The 24,962-nt window shown below is 51.4% G+C and overlaps 1 protein-coding gene across 5 annotated transcripts in view; it reads right to left on the bottom strand.

Annotated features, from left to right (window-relative positions):
• PBX1 (PBX homeobox 1) overlaps window positions 1-24,308 on the bottom strand; it is a 159,255-nt gene extending 134,947 nt beyond the window's left edge. For 4 of the 5 annotated variants that reach the window (XM_026084687.1, XM_026084689.1, XM_026084692.1 and 1 more), the window contains exons 1-2: window positions 24,151-24,308; window positions 22,590-22,663 (exon numbers count right to left, since the gene is read on the bottom strand). In XM_026084687.1, coding sequence (XP_025940472.1) covers window positions 22,590-22,663; window positions 24,151-24,299 — 223 coding nt within the window. In that variant the 5' untranslated portion in view covers window positions 24,300-24,308. Of the gene's footprint in view, window positions 1-22,589; window positions 22,664-24,150 lie in introns of those variants that run through there. The other variant, XM_026084686.1, reaches the window with a different exon arrangement.
• Between the last annotated feature and the right edge of the window lie 654 nt (window positions 24,309-24,962).

Raw genomic sequence — 24,962 nt, 5'->3', positions numbered from 1 at the left:
GAGGGAGGGAGAGAGAGGGAGGGAGAGAGAGGGAGGGAGAAGGTGCTAAAGGAGGCAGAAAGCATCTCCACTGCACACAGGTCTGAGTCGAGCCTGCCCGCGCCACAGCACTGGTACAGGCGAGTGCCTGGACACGCAAACCATTTCTCTTCCAGGAATTAAGCACTGTCCTTAGGAGCACCCTCACCTCACACCGCCCTGTGCAAACAACTTGGCGAGTTTTGGGTGGCTCACGGAAAGGCAAACAGAAAGCTGGGACTGTGCGGCCACCAAGTCCCCAGTTCAGAGAGGGGGATACAAGGGCAGAGGATGGGGACAAGAAAAAGGGTGGAAGTTGATGTCTCTTTTGTTAACCAGAAAAGCAACCTTAGAAACATAGAGGGACATAACCTGGTACAGCRACCGTCTGCTCACTCGCTGAGCTAGAGAAAAGCTCCACAGAGGTGGGATCCACCTCTCTCCAAACTCAGCTCCGCTCTCAGCTCTTTCACTGCTGTGGGTGTCGGGGAGCAAAGCTGCCTCTCGCAGCCAGTTCTCTCAGGYGCCAAATCTTCACTGCTCCCCCCAGCACCCTCCCTTTTACCTCCCTGCTCCCCCGATGGCATGGCATCGAGCTGGCAGAAAGCGCATAGTGCTAACGTCCAGGAGCCTTTGACACAGGGGTAATAAAAGCAGCCAGGTCCTAAGAGAAGGCGGGAAGACTTCAGCCACCTACTAAGTCCAGGTGGGCTCACAACCAACCTATCCCTACGTTTTCCAAGGAGCACACAGATTCCTGGGCTTATCTGGCCCTGAGGATGCCTGCGCAGAGCGGGAGGTGAGTCCAGGAACTGCAGAGCACGTCTCCAGTGGTCCTGGTGCAGGACCCTCCTCACTCCGAGCTGGGAGAAGGCACCGGTTTAAAGTAAGAACACAATGAGGAGGGGAAAAAGGAGGCAGCAATGTATTTTTCATCTTTAAAATATCAGTGGCATGGGTTACACTGCCTCCCAGGAGGCTGAAAGCCTCCCCTTGGGCACCACCTTTTGCATGGAGGGCCTCTGTAAGGGCCTTCGTAGATGTCAGGGCTGCTCCTCTCCTCTTCTCACTTGGAAGTGTTCCTCTCAAGGTTTCGGTGTTAATCTATCCCAGGAACCTGGCAAACGAGAGCACGCCCAGCAGAGGCGCGACTTGACTCTGCATCTCCTCTCTGAGCAACGGCCAGCCCCGTCCACCTCCGGCTTTCGGGAGAGCCGCAGCGCCGCGAGCAGAAGCGAAAGGGAGGGCGGGCTGGCGAGGAGCACCCCCATGCCGCGGCCTTCGCCCCGCGTGCGTCAGCGCCAAGGCTGGCTCCGCGGCCTGAATCCACACAAACCTCTTCCAAAGCCTTCCCCGGGGGGTTTCTCCGGATCCAGCACCGCTGCGCTCACCCCTCCCCGCACACAGCCCCCACCTCGTCCCCCCGCCTTTCCCTCCCCCGAAACGCGCTCTCGGGCCCGTCCTCCAGAACAATCTCGCTGCAGGCAGCTTTTGTAAGCCTCCAGCCCCAAAAGAAAAATGATGGGTTTGAACTCTTAACCCCGCCCCAGAAAAGGCTGGAATTAAAAGGGGTTTATGACTAAGTATGCAGATGGGAATACTGTAATAACAACAGGCGAAATGTTTGCCCAGCAGTTCTGGGCTCGTTTCGGAGGAAGGGAGAGCAGGGATGGGGCGGCTTCTGGCCGGAGGATGACGCCACAAAGAAAGAATTCAGCGACTTGGAGGGAAGGGAGGTTGTTGATAAATGTTGGGGCAGAGGCGGGGAGGGGGGCCGGGACCCAAACGCTACACACTGACACTTCAGAGAAGTTTGCTGCGGCACCGAGGGTTTCTGGCACTGACACCCGGCTGGCTCACAAAGCCCCAGACACGGAGGAGGCAAGCAGGGGTAGGAGGAGAGAGAAAGAGACCTCGGCTCCAGGGCTGGCTCGGCAACGTCGCCAAGGGAAAGGCCAGCTTGCCAAGGATCCCGCATCTTGAGCGGCGCTGTCCTACTTGACGAGGCTGGGACACACGATGGGGAACATACTGGAGAGACAGCAAAGCTCCCCCGCACCCTAAATCCCTTCTGGCCACAGGGGACTGTGCACCCAGCCTCCTGCTAAGAGGGGAGCTTGCAACCGCAAACAAGTGGTTAATTTTTAAGAGCCCTGGGACTCTGGCTCCATTGAAAAGGCAGTAAAACATCAGTGCCTAAGTCACTTTGGATACCAGTTTCAGTACACCTCCTTCCCCCCTTAACAACAGGCTGCAAAAAGCCCCCCCCAAATAGGAACCTCGAGTTATAGGCGACTTAAATCTCAGCCCCCATCCCAGAGAAGGGTACCCCACTCTCTGCTTGCTCAATGCTTTCTGCAAAAGGGGAGATCTCTGGTTCTCTGCCATTAAATCCCCCAGAAGTCCACTCCCGCTCATCAYGCATCCGGGCTTCATATCCAAACCCAGAGCAGAGGCAAACCTGGATCTCTGCAAGTCACCAGGAGTATCCTCACGGGGCAATGGCAAAAATTTGGACAGTTCTGCATGAAACTTATGCAGCAGGTTACCTATGCCGCCACTCTCACCGCTGGAAGGTGGAGGTGCCACACTTGCCCTTGTGGTTGTACCTTCTCAGCTGCATCCAGTCCTAGGGAGATGCTCTTTGGTCCACACCGGAGGAGGAGTGGGAGGAAGGCAAGCAAGAGACCCTGCCCTTAGATATCATCCAGAAATGCCAGGGCTCACTGAATAACTTCATCACATCAAGCGAACCACAAGCATCTTACTAGGAAGCAAGCTGCCAGAGATATTCCACCCATCCAGAAGGGACGTCCCCACACCCTCCACCGGCGGTGGGCAGGCCTCCTCTCTCTGCAGGGGTCCAGCCAGGTGAGTCACCGCTCTGGCTCCTGCATCACAGAACAAGGAGCTGTCTCCATACCTCTCAGCAGTCAGCCCTTTCAAAAAGCACGGGGGATGAACCACCCCTTCTCACTAAAACACCTCCCTGCCTTTGCACCAGGCTGTGCCACCCACAAGGTGGGCACTCAGTCTGTAGGAGAGGTTTGTTCCAAGGCTACCAGAGAATACAAGTCCCTGATAATACCAAAATGAGCATCTCCCCCTGTTCTCTGGGGTCTTCTATGAGATACTTGTAAATTATTTAAGGCACGATGCAAATTATTTGCATGATGTCACACAGCTTGGTAGACACAGACCAGAAAGAGACACCAAAACACCCAGATCTTACAAATTACTGGGACCCACAGGAGACAAATTCACATCACACATGGAGTCGCGCGACAAAAACACACCCCTCACCAAGCTCCCAGAGGGTCCACGATATCAAACTATTTCTGAGCCAATGCTCCTGCTATAAGCTTCTCTTTCCTGCTCTGAGATCCCATAAGCCCAGCCAGAAGATCCCAGTCCAGATGAGCTGCATACAGCAACAGGAGTCCCAGAGCAGGAGGAAAAGAGCAGAAACGTGTTTGCAAAGGCAGGAAGCAATGGCACAGCGGGGAGGACACCCCTGACCACATGCACAGCCCCATCAGGCATCAGCTCCTGGCTTGCGCAGCATTTCAGTGCCTGCGGAGAGAGGAGTGGTTCTGCCCCACAGAGGGCTGGCAGGCAGCACCAACGCTCCAGGCAGTCGGAGCTGGCAAGGACTGCCGAGACCTTCCCTCAGCGCCTTCTCCCTGTGCTTGGGAGGCACTGGGCACAGCCCAGCCTGATGCAACAGCAACCCTTGCCAAACCAAGCATCTTGCAGGGGTACGAGATTCGGATGGGAACACACCCCAGCTGCTTCCCTTCAGAGGTGAGGAGGTAAAGCTGCATGCAAAAAATTCAAGGCACAAATGGCAAGCCAAGAACTCAAGGAGACTTCCCAGTTCGTAACACGGGGATTTCCAGGCATGTCTCACACCTGCCTTTGCTCCACAGGGACTTCAGTGCTTGCAGCATCAACACATGGAGTTGTGACTCTGGTCACCTCCTGTTGTCCCATTGAGTTTACTAGAGAAGCCACCAAACTTGTTCCTCATAACAAGTATAATCTTCACTTTGTCTTGCAAACAGAGCAAATGTCTCTAAAGACAGACAGGCTGCTGCTGTCTGCTGGGTCAGGAAAGATGGTCCCTAGCAAAGGGGAGCATGCACTGCAAAAAGGTCCTTCAGCGAGACAGCAGAGACCTGGGCTCAGCTCCCTTCCAGCGACATGCTGCAGGAGTCCGCAGTGGACACATGCTGTGTAAATACACGGCTCCCTTCAGGGCCACGGCTCTGCRATGGTAGAGCGGCGAGAGCCTACATGCTGGGAAGCACTCGGATCAGGTAATGGAGGGCGTAGGAGACTCATGAGAAGATTCCTGTGAGTCAGAAGAGCTGGCTGGAGGCCAGATCAGCAAGCTCTGCAAAATCAGCTAACAAAACAGGGCACAACCTGGCCCTCCCCAGTCCCTTCCTGCTGCCTCCAAGGTGACCCCTGACAAGCAGCGCTGGTAGGCAGCAGTGCTGTCACCGAGGATGGCACCAGGAGTGGGTGCTGGCAGGAGGCAGGTGGGACATTGCAGCCAGGGACGGAGACTCGGCCTGCCATGCCCTGGGTGAGTTTGTCCCTCCAGGGCCCAGCTCAGCCAGAGCCTGGGACTTGCTGAGCAATTTGGTTTCTCCTCTGACACAGGAGACTGCATTGCTCTTGTCCATTTAAGCTGAGAGCTAGCTCTCTCTGAACCAAAGAGATTCTCACTGTACCTGCAGCTTCCTGGGCACTTCCTGGGATTTAAGGACCATGAAAGTGCTCCTTACTGATTCCTTTTCTGACAGCAGTGTTTCCCCTCCCTGCCTGTTCTCATACCAATGCCTTTGACAGCAGGGTACAGAGTTTGTCTACACCAGGGATGTTTGCAATGTCTTCCTCCCCAACGGGGTGGCCTCAGAACAGATGAAGCCCCACAGCCCTGCCTCATACAACATCCTTAAACTCGCTCCAGAGAGCTGAACAAGTAACACATTAGAGGAGGCTGCAACTACTCGTCTACACCAGGAACAAACAGCAACATCTGCAACACCAGGACATTTCTAGAAATCATCACATGGAAAAGAATGATTGTTTTGCCCTTGACAAATGGAAGTGGGAACCATCGTCTCAGGGCATAGGAAGCCAGAAGATTTAGGCCCTGATCCTTCAACCAGCTGCACCTGAGCACACATTCGTGCCAGGATTGGGCTCTTTACTTTCCAAGGGACCACGGCCTTCTGCCCAATCCAGATCCCCTTAGGAGACAGGGCAAGCCCTTGATTTCTAGACACAGAAATGAGGCATCCAGTCAAGAGAAGCTCCAAGACTGAAACAGGGCCCAGACCAACATGTCCCCGCAGAGCCACTCATAAGGAACATCACAGCAATCCACAATCTCTCTTTTGCAGTATCCCCAAGCAGAGGATTTCTATTTTTTTCTGTGGAGAGATCCTGACCCTCCCAACCTCTGCCAAACTTGGTGCTACAGACAGTCTGGCTTCTCCAAAAGTACCCGCAAGATCTCTGCCATGAGGTGCTGCCATTCTCTTTTCCATGTCTGAGACTTCCAGACATTCCTGGTATTTTTTAAGTTGTTGTTATTATTCATTCAAAAAAAGAGAGGAAAGAAGGCGAATGGTGGGGAGGAGGCCAAGGAGAGGGTTAAATACCCATCAGGAGCATCCAAAGCATCTGCCAGATGAATGAGTTGGACAAGAGCTAAGGAACAAAAAGGCTAAACTGTTTCATCTTCCCCTTTCTTCCAGCCTGAACTGGATCTCCTGAGCACCCTCAAACGCCAGCTCAGGAAACGGTCTTGCTGCAACTTTTGGCAGCAGGTTCCTTTCGGCAGGAGCAAGCTTACAGCTTACAGAAAGGAGCACAGCCAAGGCAGCACCCCAGCTAAACCAGACTGCACCTGCAGGCAGGGAGACCTCCAGGGCCCTCCCCAGGAGCAGCACTGGCAAGTCAACCCTTACGCTCCCCCAGTGCGGTCTCAGAGGAGCACCATCCTGCGCCCAGAGGGGAGCCCTGCAGCCAGGTGAGACCAAAGACCAAGCCAGGGCAATGCAGACAATAGAACTGGACAAGGACTGTGCAGAACAGCCCGAGACCATGTCCGTCCTCTTCCCCAGAAAAGTGCCCTCTTCTAGCACAGAGCTTAGCTCAAACGCATGCATGAAGACATGCAACACCATCGGAGATGGCAGTGCCTGAGAGCTAAGCTGTGCACTGCACGGGACCCCTTTCCAAGGAAAGCTCCGTCTGCAGCACTGCGCTTGCAGCCTCCATCCCTCCTGCCAAGGCATGGATACCTCCAATCTGTAATGGCCCTTCACCCCTTCCTTCCCCTATTTAAGATGGGGTGCGTACCCAGCGCTGAACACTGGGGCTACTTCCATCCAGTCCTTCCTCCTCATGTCTATTGTCACTAAAAATTTCTCTGGTTTCTACCAAGAAATGCTGCACCTCCCCGCTGTCCTTTAAAGTAAATACAGCTCTGCGCTGGGGAGGGGACAGGGTTTAATATCAGCCCCCACACCCATCTGGGGCCACTCTGCTCCTCCTTAACGGAGGATTTTCACACACACCCCGTCCCGTCAGCCCGTCTGTGGCGTTTGATTCCTGTCTGTCACTAAGTGATGAGGACAAAGGGTGAGGAGTCAGGAAAAGGTCTGAGTGACTTTGTTCATCGTCTGGATACGAACTTTGGATGAACTCCGTGGGGAAAGAGAAAAGCCGCATGGAGTGGAACGCACCGTGCATAGCTCTCTCTCCTCCGAAAAAAAAAAAAAGAGAGGCTTGAACAAGGGAAAGGGGTGGGAGGGAAAGGGAGAAGAGAGGAGAACATTCCCCATCCCCATGGCGGCAAGCAGTCCTGAGAGCTCCCTGCTCCGAGGAGACAGAAGGATATTCAAACCGCCTTCCCAGGAGGCATGTTCAATAAAGCAGGATGCCAACGCAGCCTTTTCTCAAACAAATCTGTTAGCGGCGGGCCAGGGGCCAGCCACAAGGGCTTGCTTTTTAAAGCAACCAAATGGGAATTTCCTAATAATAATAAAGAAAAAAAAACACTCCAAAAACCACGCACCACCACGGCATGGTTAAAGTGAAGCATGCTGGCAGTGACAAGAGGTACCTTATGCACAGACCTCTGTGGAAACACAGAAAAAAGAAATGCAGGATGGRGAATTCTCAGATACACCCAGGGCCAGGGCTGAGCCAGGCCTGGGAGCACAGGAACRTACCCAAGAGCTCCCCTGGCGCCTACAGGCACCCACCTACGTGAGCTAGGGGAGATGAGAGTCCACAGCGCAGCTGCAAAGGCAAAAGGCCTCAGACATCCTAACCAAATACCAGTGGCGAAGGTTTACAAGCACCACTTCTGTCTCCGCAGACTCTCGCTGAGCAAGGGAGGAGGCCCCCCCTGTGCTGCCACAGATGCGATTCCCCCCGTGCCAACCTCAAGGACCTGGAAAAGCTACTGCGAGGCATGCTCGGCTTTCTTTTGCTTTTTCAGAGCAAAGCCAAACCAGTTTGCAACTGGAAAACCTTGCGATAGTCTTGCAGATTTAATTAAATCAGTCCCTCCTGGGCTGTCAGTGATGACAGCAAGGCCACCACAAACTTTCTCCCAAATTGAGCCCTGGCGAAGCAGCTAACATACTTCTCACCCCAAAGGGCGGGCGTACTCCCCCTCTGCAGGGAGAGGCAGGCTGGTGCTGGGGACCCACAGCACAGGACAGCCACACCACAAAGATCAGACTGACACAGCGCCCTTCGAGTATCATCAGCATCAAAGCCTATCTGCAAGACATGCCAAGCCACACATGAAAATTATTGCAACTGTATACGCAATTCTGCAGCACTCATACGAGACCTGCTCAGTGTTAGACACGAAGGGTGCCCATATAAACCAAGCCCACCACGCTGCGTAGGATCACTCTCTGGACGTGAAGGTCCACACATGAAATGGCGTGCGAGGGAGCACACAGTCCCCATCCACAGGCTGACTGGGGACACGTTTCTTGCTCTGCCACTTTGAAAATACCTGCCTCAGGCACAAACAATTGGAAATCCAAAGGTCACACTTGAGGCTGTTCATCACCAGGCTTCCCAGCACATCCCAAAAGAGCAGGGGAACTTACTTTCCTAGGTAGATAGAGGTTAAGTGAGTTACTAAGGCCCTGCAAACACATCAGCAACTGAGCCCAGGAGAGCATCTGAGAGCTATCCACGTTCAAACCACTAAAACGCATGGGAGGTTCCTCTGGATCCGTTTTCTCTCTGCCAGCCACCAAAGAGAAAAACAATTCCAGATCGAACTGCTCTACCTGACACACAACCACAACAGTCCGGCATGCTGGATCAGCAAAAGCGCAAAAGGCAACAGAGAGATCTCCTCTGACTGTGTGCACAGCAGTACGGAGGAGATACATTCCCATCCAAGACAGGAAAAACTTTATTCCTTGTGCAGTGCCCAAGATACTCAGCTCAGGAAGGAGACCTGTGGAGATGGTCAAGGCAACTGCCATTTCCAGCTGCACTCTCACCTCTCTGCTTGCGAAGACAATTTCTCACCAAGGCAAACCGCCTGGGACAGGGGTAGAGAGTGCCGGGACTCTTGCAGGTCTGTAGGAGGGATCAAAGGCTTGACTTCACTTTGTCCAAAGCTACGTACAGCTCCAACCGCCCTGCAGATCTGCCTGCTGCACCCAAAGACGATGACCACAGAGAAAAGAGGGAGGAATGGGAAAAGAGTACATTTCTGCAAAGGGAAGCGGTCAGAGAAACAGCATGGCCATCAAGGCTGGGAACACAGCGGCCACCCCTTCAGTCACCAGTCACTGCCGGGTCCCTGCAGAGCACATGTTAGGGGTAACACAAGCATCTTGGGGGCACTGCCTGGGACCTCTGACAGAGAAACTTTGATCTGCTCCATACACAGCCTGTCCCTAGAGACTGCAGAGCGTGCCAGGACAGATCAACTCCACAGAGAAAACATCACTCAGTTTGGAAAAGCCTGGTCCACTGCTCACTCCAAAAAGGCTGAAAAGCTCCTGTGGCGGTGGAAGGAACCCTTCCTCAGCAGTTCTGCCAAGGCAGCCTGGCTCGAGACGGCTCCGGTCAGGGAGAACAAGCTCCAGACAGGGATAACCAGACAGAAGGGAAAACTGGACAAGAGGTCAGCTGGATTGGCCCGTAACCCCAATCACAGAGGGTGGGAGCCCAAAGAGGAGATGCTGTTGCTGTTGGAACCAGAGATGTTTTGAAAACAGTAAATAAGAGGAAAAGAAGAAAAGAGAGGGGACTGGGAAAGAGGGGGAAGAGAGGGTAAAAGGAAAAAAAAAAACAAAAAAAAACACTGCTGTGTTATTGCCTGAAATCCAAGGAGACTTATTAAAGCAAACAGTCCCCCTGCCCCTTCCCCTTCCAAAGGATTGTCTCGTCGGCTTCCTAAATCTGATTCCCATTTGTCTTTATATGGCTCTCATCTGCTCTTCACATAGATCTTCTGCATGCTCCCCCACTGAACCTAGGAGAGCTTTCCAAAGCACTGTGCAATGGAGAGGAGCGGGGCCAGGCTTTTCCCAAGAGCCAGCCCTGTCCAGAAGGCAAACTACCAATGAGGATCCCTCTTGGCCCGTGGTGCCGGCACTGTCTGGTCAGAGATAAGGCATGGACTCGAAGGCAAGGAGGCAATTGCAGCTGTGAAGGCTGAGTCACACTGAAGTACAAGTCTCCTGCATACAAAACTCAGACCTGGCACCTCAGCCACTACCCCCAGGTCCAGACCTCTCCCTGTTTTGTGACTCCCACCTGGTCCCGTTCTTCCAGGATGCAAGAAAAAGACGACGGCACCAGCTGAAACATGGGAAGAGGGACACGCATCAGACAGCGTCCATCCCCATGCAGAGGAAAAAGATTCCCTTGTCAAGGGGAAAGGCAGCACACTGCAGACTAGACTCGAGGCAAACCGCTACCCCAGCCCTCAGGCCAAGAGGCCGAAGAGACCCTTGGAAAGGACCCAGAAAGAGCTGCCCAACAGAGGACCGTCACCACCAATCTCATGGGGGTGTCAACACCGGCTGCCAGGCAGAGAGGGACTGTGGATACATAACAGGAGCGCACCTGACCACGGGGAGTTCAACTGCCCAAGTCAGATTTTTGTGGCTTCACAGAGAAGAATGGGGGCCTCAATCTGGTCCAGCAGCCCTGAAGTGCAGAGCAGAAAGAGAAACAGTAAAAGGGAAAGTGAAAGGGATCAGGAAGAGGGGACACAAGAGTAACAGGAGAGCAGCCGCACACGCCAGCAACTCTCAGTGCCTGTGCAAGCGGTTTCCATTTTAATCAGCAGACAGCCTTCTGATTAAACAGGAGCTTAAAAATTATTCTAATAAAGCTCCTTTCAAACACAAACCACAGGGACCTCTCCTAATTGTGTAGTTCCTTTCTCAATCACAGCCTACATATAATAAAGCGGGTCTGTCCAACGCCCTTGCCTACAGCCACGCGCCTCGGTATTCCAGATGGAGCGAGCTCCACCAAACAGGCGTACAGCGTGCTCCCTGGCTGAACTGTACGGGCAAGGAGGAGGAAGCCCAGGCTTGGTTTCCATTAGCGGTTTGCCACAATATCTCCAAGAGGCCTTTGGCAGCTCGCTCCAGATCCGTACCTTCTCCTCCCCTCCTAAAATAAGGCAGTTCAACATAGTTCAATATTCATTTCACAAGCCCCAGCAGCTGGTACTCCCAAAACCAACAGTTTCTAACCAGTAGGCATTAAGACTTGAAGCACACAATGTCACAGCCCTTCCAGTGCTTGCTTTCTGCCCTGATCACTGGCTACTGCTGTTAGCCCCAAAAGCATCCAGTCAAGCTGGGTATGCTCCCTTTGCCAGAGAATATTCCCAAGGCCTAGTCGAACACTGCAGAAAAGGGAAAATCAAGCTTGTTCTTCCATCAGCGTGGACTGTGTCACCTTCCTGGTGTACAGGACACCTGCCTTATATGCATTAAAAGATCAGGGTCTTCCTCCCGCCTCCATCGCTCTCTGTATTTTATCTCATTCCGTACTGTTTGCGGCTTTTCCAAGGTAAACGATCCCCACGTTTGCCCATGGGATAGTCTTCGTCTTCCTAAACCTCCAACCATGCTGTCACACTGCTGCATCCCCGCTGTGCTGCAGTGTCCCTTTCCAGCCAGCCGGCCAGGACTGTACAGTTTTCTAGGCACACCTGGCATTGCACAAAGACAAGCGAATATTTCCACAGACCTCGCTGTCCCCACCCCGCCGCTCCCCCACACCGCAGTGAAAATATCGACCCGACGCATCAGCCAGAAAGAGCAGAGTGTCTACCAGGCCCCTTCGCCCAGGGACAGGGGAGCTGGGCTGAGACAAGGTCGCACCTGAGTCTCCTGCTCGTCTCAGCAGCCGATCTGAGCAGAACTGCCATTTCTAATGAGGAATCCCACCTCAGGCTAGAGGTGCCCTTCCCAAACACACACTTTAAACCTATCCAAATGGAAACACAGGACCCCTTTCTGCAATAAAAAGCACCTTCCAAGCAGCCACAACCCAGGCCCGGTTGTCTACCTGACCCATCCACCAACACAGAAGGAAACCCAGCAGGGTCTGAGCTCTCCACAGCAGGGGCCAATCCCTCATCTACCCAACGTCAAACCGAGTAGGATCCAGAAGCTTGCACAGGTACCTCTGTGCTATATAAAGCATTTTTCCCCCTTCTGCTTAATGCCCAGGCAGAGCACAGAGTATTTTACAGCTGCTCTCACCACTCCCTCCTGCCAATAAGGAAAGCAGAGACAAAAGATCAGTTTTGCCCCATGACCTTCTCCGCCATATCCCCCAACCCCTCCAAAGCTTAAGCAGCCCAGGTGAGCAAATGTTACCGAATGCCCTTGCCAGGCGGAAAGTAAATTCCACCCAACCGGGGAAATGCCAACTGCGGTCAGATCCCAGCATGTGCAAATAGCAGCCGGAGACCTTCGGGAGAGGAGCAGCCCGGGCCCAGACGCTCCTGCTGATAATCCTTCTCGGGATGCTTCCACCAGAAGCTCCCATAACAGAGGAAAGATGTTTATTTGATTATTTGGAGGAGGGCACAAAAAAAAAATGAAACATTTGCTATCGCGCTAAGTGACCTTTTGAGCCACGTGGGGACAGAATCGCACGGGAGCTTTCGGAGCGAGCTATGCAATGTGCTCCTCAGTCCTGGTCCCACACCGGCGGGCACGAGACAGCCTGAAGGGGCAACGTTTCTCCACACGCGTTTAAAAGGCTCTGCGCCTCCCTACCCGCATCTGCAAAGGGAGCGCCCACATTCGTGTCACAAAGTTGAAAAACAGCCACTTTGGAAAATTCTGCATTAAATATAAGGGAAGAAGCAGTCCACTAAGAGCTTGCTGAGCAAAGCGCTTCAGACTGCTTCATTTCACATAACTGAACGCGTAAATCAAGGAATTGCTCCTCGGATTTTTCTCCATTAGCAAAGTATACTGTAACTCCCCTTCCCACCACCGATGCTGATCAACACTTCACATCTGCTGACCAGATCTAACAGACAGGATTTTCCGGGGGAATAACACATTCATGGAAAACACCATTCCTGCCACCTGCTCCCCCCACATGCACAACTTTGCTGGGAGCAGGAACGCAGCAGGCTCTCCAGCCTGAGCAGGCAAACGCATAGCAAAATTCAGCAGCCGAAAGACAAAGCTCTGCAAATTCGGATCAGAAATAAACACACCCCTTTTCAAAGCAAAGGGTATTAAACCCTCCAAAACACCACCTCCGTGATGGCGGTGGATTTCCCACTGCCTGCAACTTTCTACACAAGACCAAATGCCTTTCTAAAAGGCACCCTTTAAGCAGAAAGCGCAAGCTTCATACAAAAAGTGCTGGGCGACGCTGTGTGCCCGGTGCTAGGAAGTCAGAATCAATTACTGTAATATCTCCCAACTCAATTCTTTTAACTTGTGGACTGAACCTTTTGCCTAGAGATTTTCATATATATCATTTAAATTCAAAAAAAAAAAAAAAAAAGACTATGTTAATACATTTGCAACCTTTTACAGTTAGAGGCTACTCAAGTTAAAAGCTGAATTCACAGCGTAAACCCAGAGCCCTATCCATCCAGAGGCAGAACTAGCGAGCTCTAGGTATTGTATCGTTCCTAATGTTTCGCCAGAGAATCACTGCACATGGAAAGAGAAGGAGGTGTGTAAACAAGCAAACGTACACCCACAAGCAGCTTGGGTTTTGAAACATTAATGTTGAAATTAGGCATGTTTCGGAGACTTCTAGGCAGATTCGCTTTCATTTTGGCTCCAGCCTTGTAAATATCAAATGTCAAAGGAAACAGTCACACTGAATTAAGAGGGAAAAAATCCTGCACTGTGTAAACATGCACAGGATCGGGACCACTGAAGTTAGGAAACCAGCAAAGAACAATGAACACTGAGCAACTGGAACGGTATTTTTGCCGTTAACCTGCCACTGCTAATTTTGCTAATCGACATCACTTTGGAATTTGAAAATGTTATCCAACCAGGAGAGAAACTTGATTTTCCTCTTCTAATAACAAGGACAGGCAGGCCAGCCAGGCTAGGCCAAATGTTTTGTTACAAAATGCTGCCTGTGAAACGACTGAAAAGGGGACGTAAAAGTGATGAACTGAGTTTCTGAGTTTGGGCTTGGACAAAACACAAAACGCAGCCAACAGCAGTAAAGACAGGCTGATTCCACCTGCAAAGCCAACTCAGTTTATTTTGCATCAATGCTGAAGTAAAACAGCACAGTTTATCATTTTAAATCATTGTGACTCCTCACAGCATTGGCCGTTCTGGGACTTTCAATTTATCAATATATATTAAAATAAATAAATAAATAAATGGGGGGGGGGAGCCCTGCTGCTTAGGGATATCTGCTTACAGATATTCTGGGTAAGGCTTCTCCTATAAATAAAAGATCAGGGCCCCAGAACACATGGAGCGGGGAGACAACGCACTGCTTTCGGAAGGTGTTGGAGGGGATTTCTATTATCTGCTTTGGCGAGTTCCCCAAAATGCTGAGAAGCAATGACAACAAACTGCTCTTCAGCACGCACAACAGCCCGCGGCTGGCAGAGACCTGCAGACAGGCAGCTTGGCAAAGCAGCTTCCTCCAGCAGCGATCCCCTCCGCAGGGCTGCCTGATGCTGCTGCCGCCTCATGTTTGCCGCCAGGAAAAGGAGCCGGTAAAGCAAAATCTGTATTCAGAGGTTTTCCCAGCAAAATGATTGCCTGGATTCTTCCCTTCATTCCCCCGCTCTGTTCACCAGGCCCGAAGAAAGCTATTAAGGGCTGGGGAAGAGAGATTAGCAACCGCTGACGGGAGAGCGAGCGGTGAGCAGAGAAAAGGTGACTACAGGGAGAAAAGTGAGAGACCCAGATTTAAAACCGCGGCTCAGAGATGAGAACCACCCCGGGAAGCTGCAGGATCCCGTCCCCTGGAGCCCACCTGCCGATGGATGTCCCCGAAAGAGTTAATCAAAACCCACCGGCATRCAGGAGAGCGCAAAAACCCCTCCAGCGGGCAGAGCTGCCCTAAGAGCTAAGCGGGGCCGCCCGGGGGCCATTCCCACGGCTGGCAGCACCCCGGGCCTCCCTCGTCTCCGCTTCAGAGCGGGACTGGTACATTTTAAAGCAAGCAAGAGATGTGCAGACTTGTTCGCTCAGCCGGAGAAGAGCCGGGACCCACAATCCAGAGGCAGGGTGGAAAGGGGCTTTTCCCCTCCCTGGCACATCCCCTTCGAAGGTTGAGATCACTGCAGGACTGCATGTCTCAGGATCACGTTGTACTGGCTTAAAAATAAATAAATAAATAAATAAAATAAAAAAAATCCAGGGGCAGGTTTCACAAGCACAAGGCCAAGAGATTAATTTTTCAGTGCCTTTTTTAATCGACACCAGAGTAAGCCAATTTCGGCCCAAACAAACACCCACATCCACAAGAAAACAGCACAGCGTCTCCCCGCACCCCGTGCATCTCGGCTCCCGAATTCCTTCCCGAGCCTGCTCCCAGCCTGACGCCACCACGCTTTAATGTGTTCAGCCTACAGCCTCCTTAGGCCACGGCTTTCTGTAATTTATACCTATACTGCCCGCCACCTTGTATTATTTAAGTCAGCAGATTGCTGACTGCGGTAACTGGGGATGCAATGCCTCCGAGACACGCAGCGCAGGATTCGGCACGAGCCGACCRCCTGGCCCTTCAGACCATCATTTTTGGTTTCAAACGCGGTTCCAGGCAGACGCTCCCCAAAGGCGACATTAGCAGAGAAGGAATTTCACTGAAAAACCTCCGGTCTCTCTGTCGCCAGAGCGTGCCAGGGAAGCGACGGTCTGCACAAAACCACGCGGGYGCCCACGATCACCCAAAGAGCCAAAAACACAGGTGTGCCTGCAGGCTGGGCTCCGGTAGAGGTTATTATATTGGCACCTCACGCAGACCGGCAGCGTTCGGCCGTCGTGCATTACTCCGAACTGGCAGTCAAGAGGCCAGATACTGCTCACGAGCAGCTTCACCCACCGCTGGGGCCTCCTGCCAGTCCGACCCTGCTGGGGGAGCTTCTGCGGGTACGTTTGGGGAAAACTAAGGACACACACTGAGGCTGGGAAGGGCCTGGGTTTATTAGATTATGGATAGCCCCATGCAAATAGGGCCATATTGATCTGGTCTGCAAACACCTGGCTGGGAATAAAAGCAGCCCCTGAGTATACAGAAGCTGCTATAGATTATTAACCAGACCCACTGCTGTAAATCACATTAGCTCCTTCAAAACCCCAACCCAGGACCACAGTCGCCTTGTGCTAGGTGCTGTACACACAGGAGAGCATACATCCCTGCTGCACAAGGGAGTATTGCTTCTCCCCACCAGGCGCCCAGAAGCACAAGGATCCGGCATGTCTCAGCATCAGCCCAGAAGTGCGGAGGCTGCCGGGGGGCGCCCTGCAGCGGGATCCCACTTCCGGCTGCGGAGCCGGGGCTACACACACCACCTCCCTCCACAGTAATGCCCAAGACCAACGCGAAGCACGCGCGGCACGAGGAGGGTGAAACTTGCTGCACAGAATACTGCATTGGGAATGTGAGGCAGGAGAAAACCAAAAAGGTTGAGAAAAAAAATTATATACACACACATATATATATATACACACATATACATGTATTACTGCTCTCGATGCAAACCCACCCCCTGCTCCCACCGGGCACTAGGGGAGAGTCATATTTCACACTGGTTGCAAACGTTGCCCTCGTGCACAGAGCGCAGGCTACACAGCATGGCCTCTCCCGCATCCCGAAGCGCCCTAACTCCTAAAGAGAAGGATGGGAAAAAACCTACAGTAAAATGCTTTACAGCACATTTGCAGAAGATCACAAAATCTTCTACAGAGCTTCATTAACGGAGAGCACAGCAGGTCCTGGATCGAAGGAGGAACTGGGAAACGAGGTGCCGAACCAAAGGCAGAGAAGGCATCTCGGATTTCTCCATTTCCCCCTCCAAAGTCCCCAGCTCTGATTCGGCAGGAGCGCAAACAGCGGCACAGTCTAGTGTATCTCATTGCAAATAAAACCATTTACATTTAAAACAGCACCCTGCTCCCCTCAAGAATTGCTGCATGCAGTAATTTCCTTGCGAGGAGAAAGGAACATGATGAAATTGTCTCAGAGTTTCTCTCGCTTTCTGTTTACAAGCGCTGCCCTCAAACGCGGGGCCTGCGCGCCGAGAGCCGGAGCCTGCTAACAGGAATAAATCTCACATTTGCGACCGTTTACAAGAGCTTTGCTCGCAGACACTCAGCGCTGGCAGGGGGGAAATCCCTTCGCAGGTCTCAAATAAGGGAACTTGAGCCATTTTCCCTGGAGAAATTTAGGCCTGAAAGATCTTCCGACTTTCTCGTTCGGAGCTACAAGGCCCAATAACAAGATCTCTTTCCCCGGGCTCGTGCACGGCGCGCTGGCGGCGGCCAAGGCCGTTTGGAGGGACGGGGAGCCGCAGCGGAGAGAAACCCGGGGCCGGCGCGGGGAGGCCGGGCACGTGGCGCGCACGACGGGGGCCGGAGCGATGGCCGCACCAAGCGCCGACCCTCAGCTCTCCGCGACCGCGAAGTTCAGTCGCCGTCGGACCCCCACAAAAAACCCGAAACCTGGGAAGGGAAAAGCAAAGGGATCTGCCCTCTCGCTCCCCGAACGGCCTCCCGCCGGCACGCGGGGAGGCAGGCGGGAGCGGCGGCGCTGCGCCCGAGCCGGGCCTGGTTTCGCCGCCTCGCTGCAAGGCCCGAGGGGGAGGAGGCGAGAGAAGCAGCCTGCTGGCAGCCCTGCGCTCTCCACCTCCTCCCCTTGTGGATTGCAGGAGGCCAATTTTGATTAAACTAATTAAGCCTGCTCCGTTCAAAGAGCTCCAACCACATGCTACCAGGGGAGAGGAAGAAAATATAAAATTAAAAAAAAAAAGAAAGAAAGTAAAAGAAAAAAAAAAAAAGAGGAAATCTCCCTGCAAACACATTTCTCCAGCGCTATCYGCGCCTCCTCRGCAAACCCCTGACAGACCACGGCACGGTGGAAGAGGAAAGCTCAGAGGCAGGACTGCCGTCGTTTCACAGGTCCAGCCCAGAAGAGCCGGCCGCGAGCACGAAGGCCCCTGGGGCACAGCGGCCGCCCTCCTTCCCACGAGGCTGGCGGGTTTCCGTCCCTCCCGGCAGCCCCCGGGCCCCGCCGCCCCCTTGCAATAACAGAGCCCCCGGYCCAGGCACCCCCCGAGCCGCCCAGCCTCTCGCACGCTCCCTTCCCTCCTCTCCCTGGAGGACGCCAGGTTTCTGGAAGCAATTTAATCGCCAGCTGCAGAGAGGTCTCCCGTCCGCGGCGGCTCGGCTCGGCGCGGCCCGCGGGAGCGCCGGCCCACGGGAATTTTCCGCTCCCCCTTCGAACGCAGCCGCGCGACGCGCCCGGCGGACCCCAACGGGGGCCTGCGCCGCCGGCGGAAGGGGGCACGCTCCCCTTCGACGCCCGCCAGGCGAAAGGCCGAGCCGAGGCCTCCTCCTCGCCCAGGCGGCGGGGAGAGCAGCGGGGCGCAGGCGGGACCGCCCGAACCGCGGAGCGGGGCATCGCTCCGCGGCCCCCCCCCGATCCTCCGGGCTGCAGCCGGAGCACCTTTATTAGGAGCTTTTGAGAGAGCAGAATTAAGCCTTAGGTGCAGCGCTGCATTGAAATTCAAATCGGGGTGTTTAACTCTCCGCAGCACCTTTGGAAACCCCAGTGGAAATGCATAATGAGAAACTGAGGGCAGGGTTTAAACGACAGCTGGGAGAGAGGGGGAGAAGGAAAGCAAGCTGCACCCCAGCCCGCCCGGTGAAAAACTTCATTAGATGGGCCTTGGGCAGGAGAAGACATCCCGCTCCTACAGCCACACTCTGCACCCCAGCAAACATGCAGCTCTGCATCCAGCACGCCTGCCCCCTCTCCCCCCTCTGCCTCCTTTTCGGTGGGATTTTTGGTTTTGGGGGGGGTGAAAGAAGGGGAGAGAAGGGAGGGAGGAAGAAAGAAAGAAACCCCATAACGTAATTGCTATATTAAAAAGAAACGGCAGGCAAGAATAATAAGAGAGGTGTCAGAAGTGAAATACAGTAACAGACATTAAAAAAAAAAAAAAGACTACAGTTCTGTGATGGGGGTGTTAATTGAACACAGAGCTGGAGAGAACAAAGGGGTGTTAAGGAAGAAAAGAAGGGGGAAAAAAAAAATCCTACCTCCTCCAAAGATCTGATTTGAGTTAAGTTTGGTGAAGATAATGCACAGGGAAAGGTAGCTAAGAGGCACCGTATATAGCTATTATGTTCTAAAATTAAAAAAAAAAAAAAACACAAACCCATTATTCAACAACAATTGCACGGCTAATCAGTGCTGTCTATAAATATTCCACTTAGTAAATTTTATCCGTTGGTGGTATGTACGTTTTTCTTCCAAACCCGATTACTTTGACACAGGAGGGTGAGGGGGGCTAAGAAAATAAAATCAGGGCATTTGAAATAAAAAGTCAGGGGCTTTTTAAGAAGCCGAATTCGCCCAACCGCCCTCACCTCCCCCAAAAGAGCGGGGAGAAAGTGAAACGGCACGGAAAGCTCTTAAGGAGGAGGAATCAGATTAAACGGTCATATATCCTGCGCGCACCCTCTCTCGCCGCCGATCCGCGCCGACCCAGCGAGCGGGGAGTTGGGAAAGGCTCGCAGCTGAAAGAGACGCTGCTGCATTTTGACAGCAGATATTTTCCAGTTTGCCATCCAAGGACCCCACGTCTGCGTATGCCTTGCCTGATTCCTCTGCTTAGCTATTCTGCTCAGGCAGAGAAWARMAAAAAAAAAAAAAAAAAAAAAGAGACAGAGAGGAAAAAAACAAGGGGAAAAAGAAGACAGAAAGACAGAGCCCATACCCCCACCTTCAAACTTTTTTTTTTTAATATATAAATCAGCAATCCAATTTCCAATTTCCATTCCTATTGACGGAGGAATCAATTGTATTTAGGACAACAATGCCTCCGATTTCCATAATTATTATTCCAAAAAGCCAGCCAGCCATTTGAAGGCAGTCCTGCCCCTCCGCTTGCAACAAAGCAACCAACAGCAAGTGAAAACACACCAAATGAACGCAGACAACTTATATGTATATTTAAGCAGCAATTTTTTCCTACAYGCTCCCACTTGGATCAAATCTCTCAACTTTTATTACTTTTAAACAGACATCACCCCAGAAGAGACAACCTCCAAGCTGCAGACAAAAGACAACCGACAGATTCCRACAACAGAGCTTTTAAATAAAACGTCTATAAATCCTTTAAAATAATTGAAGAGTCTGCGTGCAAAAGGGAACTCTTCGGCCAGTAAAGACGACCTCTTTTTCTAACAACTTTATGGACACTTTGGGTTTGCTCAGACAACGTTAACGCCATGAAATATTAGCCATAATGTTGCAAGAGACGGTGGTAAAGTCTCCATAAGGCTCTGGAGTCACTTAAATCAGGCAGTGGGTAACTGCATGCACATTTCCGCACATCATAACGCTGGGGAGGAGGGGGGGAAGATGTACACACGCACTTTCAAACTCCCACCAGTGACCACAGACAAGCACCAGGATTTCAGACAACAGCAGCGTACGTGACACACCCCCCCCCAACATGCAAAAATATGGGAATCAAAATGAAAAGCGGGAAGAGAGAGAAGTTGCCTCAACTTTCACCACTGCCCACCTGCGCAGACCCTCCCGAGACCACCAGCAAGGAGTACGCAAACAGAAGAAAGCGGTACCCTCATCCCCAGAAATTCAAGGCCACCTTCCCTTCTAGACTCGGGCCCACAAAGCACCGATGGAAAATAAAAAGAAATACCATCTGGCCGTTTGCTTGCTTACAAAGTGTGACTTTTGGGGACRCAGATGAGGGGAAGGGGAGGAGGTCTTCCAATTTGCAAAGCAAAATAATTCACCGTAAACACATCAGCAGGCAGATAAACAGTGCTCCTAAAGCCATCTCCATTGCACCCCTTCAGAGACCTCTTTACAGCAGCCTTGAATCCAAATAACCCAGGCACGGCAAATAAAATAAAAAAAAGTAAGACAGCCCCAGTCCGCACCTCAATATCCTTCATTTTCATACTTCAACCTACCATCTCTCTGGATTTTACCCAGGAGACGGGAATTAGCACACCCAGCCACTATGGGTGCATACACCTCCCAGCTGTCCCCAGCTCCCTGCCACCCCACAGCAYCCCCAGGCAGGAGGGCGCCCGGCTTCCCCATCCCATAACTTTGCGACTGCATCCGCAGCAAAGCCGGGCCGCGATGGACCAGATACCCTGCTAAACAGTCCCACTGCATGGGCAACATATGCAGCATTACAAACGCACTGCGAGAAAAAGGGAAGATGAGCATTTTCCTTGGCTAGAAGAAAATAAAAGAAGAAAGCGGGAGAATGGAAAGGAACTGGATGGTCCCTTTCTCCCTCTCTTTTGGGTTTTTTTTTTTTTTTGGAGGTGGGGGGAAGCACAGAGAGAGATTTAAACCACCCATAAAATTTATCTCTATACAGCCTCCCTTACACAACATCATATGAATTCCATACAGGTTCCCATACAGAGTCCATTACATTATATTATGGAAAGTACATAATGAACGACTTCTCAGTAAGGTCAGACATGGCAGCGCAGCCTTAAGGACTTCAGAGAGCCGAATGCCATCGGTAGGTGCTTTGTCTAGGTTACAAGCTGCACAAACAACATTTAACAAAGGGCCCCCTTAGTCATTTTATATATATTGCAAGAGTCAAGTAATTGTATTTTCAATCAGCTGCTCACACTACGTGGTTTTATATATATTTAAGGAAAAAAAAAAAAGTAAGACTCAGATTCAGGTTTTCGAAAGCTGTTCCCCTTTATGTGTAACTATCAATGTATATCAACTGGGTGTGCAATCATATTTATTGTCACTTTCATTCATGTCATGCCCTTGCTTATATGGTTTAGATATGAATTATTGACTGTTACGGTCCTTGTTGTAAAAGGGGAGGGGGGGAAGTCAAGTACTTTGCAGCCTGCTAAAACAAGGCAGCTGGATCAGCACGGAGAAGCCTGCCGGTCGCCTCCGATCGGCTCAGAAAGGCAACAGCAGAGACGACCCCCCCCCCTTCTGAATTTCCCCTCTTTCCCCCCATTTTTTCAAAGAGATTCCAACAAATAAATAAATAAGTGGTGCATGTTGCTAAATGTCCTTCCCTGAGCATCTGTTGTTTAAGATCACCCTTGATTGATGACTGCTATTTTTTAATTGTTGCTTTTAAAATTTAAATGCCCCCCTGGGATGTGTTATAAGTGTGTTAGTACATGGTAGGAGGTCTGGAAAGTGGGAAACAGCAGAACCGACGCTCTCATGTCATTAGCTTCTTTAGAAGCCTGAGAACACCCCATGTCATAAAACAACAGTACCCTAAAGTAACTAACAATCTAATATATTGCTTTCACTAAAGGCAACTGACAACTTGCTCTTAGGTGATCTAGCCTGGATGATTGGCAGACATAAGCATTTTAACCCTTAAAAAATAAAAGTAAGAGGCCTTCAGATTTACATAACTAGTAATAGCAGCAAAACCGTACAGTTTCATTTTGTTGCTTTTTTAACTCTGTATTCAGATTTTTTTTTAAAACAGTGCCAAGTTTTAAAGAAGGAACTAAAGCAAGAGAGAAATGTAAGGGTTTTGATTTTTTTTCTCTCCCCCCCCAAAAAGCAACAAATAAAAAGAAGCTATACAATAGAAATTAAACCACGATATTTTCCCTTGCAGACACAAACCACATTATGCAAGTCCAATGCCAGAAGCATTAAACACTGGGTAGCTATTTCCCCCCACTTAAATAATACTACATGCACAGGGGGGGTGAGGGGGAGGCACAAACTTTGTTGCACGATAAATACCCTTAAGGAGCAGAAAGGAAAACACAGAACCAACAGCTTTGATTTCCTACCTGTTTTTTCTTTGATTTCACACAAGACATTAAAAAGGGCTGGCTTCATCCTGTGGCAGTTTAAAGCATGTTTCCTGGAGAGAAAAAAAACGGGAGGGAGGGTGAGGTTAGGATGCCAGGGAGAAGTTTCCAAACGCCGAGCCGCTCGCTCGCGCGCGCCCGAGGCGGAGGGGACGTTTCGCCGGGGCCGCTGGCCCGAACGGCGCCCGGGCCCGGCCGCGGAGGCAGCGCCGCTCGCCCCGCGAGGACTCGGGGGACGAGGCGCCCGCGAGCGAGCACCGGGGTCGCCAGCAGCCGCCTGCCTAGCGGGGGGAGATGAATTATGCCAATTCRGAAACTGCCTGAAAATAGTATTTGCCACCAAGAGGCTTGCAGAGCCTCGCGGTCCGAGCCAAAGGCAGGAGCTGCGGGAAGACGAGCTTGGTTTGACTATCTTACTCAAAAACACACATGYACGGAGAGGGCTCCTTCCGTCTCCCACCTCCGATACTAAATTCAACCATGTGTTTCATTCAGTTCACTCTGCAAGAGAGAGGAGGGGGGTAAAAAAAAAAAAAAATGCCCCCCTTTTCGCAGTGTTGGAAACATCCCTTGATTAGAGCTGTCAATTCAGGGAATTTCAGCACCCAACTTGGAGTACGGAAACGCACAGCCACAGGCACACGCACATATGGAGAAAGAAATGCATTTCCCCACRCTCATGCTACGCTTCTCGTGGGCACCCAGCTTATTTGCAGGTGTTAAAATTTAATTCTTTACAATTGGGACAGCAGGCACATTTAAAAACCCAGCCAGATGCTTCTGGGGAAGGGGACAGTCTGATCCAATGTCTCTGTTTTCGGTTATTATTTAGGAGCTGACCGTTCTTTTGCGGGTTTCGAGGAAAGAGGGGAGCTACAGGGGGGAAAGGGGAGGGTTTTAATCTGATGGTTTTGAAACCCACCATGTGCCTGCTGAGGCAAAGCAGCAGTCTTTTTTTTTATTTTTTAAGCCACACGATCATTTTGCAGAGGGTCTAGTTGTATAAAGGGCTGTTCCTATCAGGCGTCAGTTACGGGAATTCTGTTTACCAACCAAAATTACATGTGAAGACGATGTGAACATCTGGCAAACATTCACACTACTTACCCCACCACCCACAACATGTTCAAAAGATTTATATATACACGATGAAGCYTCTCAAAGGTAGATACCCTCGCGGAACCACAGCATCCCCTTATCAGCACACCCAGATGGGCGCAGACATTTGGGTATAAACAAATCACATACATAAGCTTTAGGGGCCCTCTTACAATTAATACTGGCACTTTGCAACTTCCCAAAACTTAACACACAAAAAAAGAAAAAAAGAAAAAAGGCAGCAAAAGAACCATGCAAAAGAGGGATGGATGCAAGAAATACAAAGCCAAACATCACTGATAAATACTGCGTGTTTGGCAGCTCAAAAAAAAAACTACTGTGAGGAAGCAGCTGAAATAGCCCAGCAAAGCAAAACCATAAAGCCTTCTTCTAGATCTGTTCTGGCTCGGTTTTATTGATTTGATTAACTGCACTAAATTACCCATGCAGGAACACACGATTCCTGGCACTTTCAGGAGAAAGACCCCTCGCTTCCCCCAGGCTGACCAGGGAGAAAGTGCAGTATTTCCTCCTCCTAAGATCTACTCTGCCCCTGCAAGAACACAGAAGAATTAGTAAGATCATCCCCATAAGCAACGTTTTCGGGAACAAGGAGCTGCACGCCAGGCGGGAAGGCAGGGAGATGGGATGTAAACAGAGGTTTGGGGGCTACTTCGAGCCCTCTGGAAGTTCCCAGAGAGCGAGCCGAGGGGGCTGCGCGGTGCGTTTTTCCAGGAACAATGTATTCCAGCAATCTGTTCCAGTTCGGAGCATAAATGCCAGGGGGAACGACACCACACCTAACAGCTCGGCAGCGCAGAATAAAACCCAAATGCACCCCCGACCATTTGGGGCAACTTGTTTTTTTTTTCTTCCAACTATACCCTCCATTTTTGGATTTTTTCGCCTCCAACTTTTGCTAGCGCCTTTGAAGGTGCGTATTAGCTTTGCGCTCCTTGAAGCCACGGGTGATTCAGTTGCCGGCTTTTGCAGCCTTTCTTCCTTTTAAATACCTCCGCGTTTTCTTTTAAAGCCTCTACATACGTCCTCCAAGCATAAAAACACGGCCCTAAAAATAATAACACAGGGCCCACAAGGAACACATTAAAAATCGCGCCCGAAAATGGAACAGCACTTTATGCATTTTTCGGCGGAATTCAACACACATCTACCTCCTCCTAAGTCTGGCAGGGTTTTCAAAACAAACCGTGCTCTCAAATTAAACCGCGACGGCTGGCAGAGGCAGAGCCGCGC

The sequence above is a fragment of the Apteryx rowi genome, unplaced genomic scaffold (assembly GCF_003343035.1).
Source record: "Apteryx rowi isolate R43461 unplaced genomic scaffold, aptRow1 scaffold_65, whole genome shotgun sequence".
NCBI classification, from domain to species: Eukaryota; Metazoa; Chordata; class Aves; order Apterygiformes; family Apterygidae; genus Apteryx; species Apteryx rowi.
This window is presented reverse-complemented; position numbering and strand designations above follow the sequence as displayed.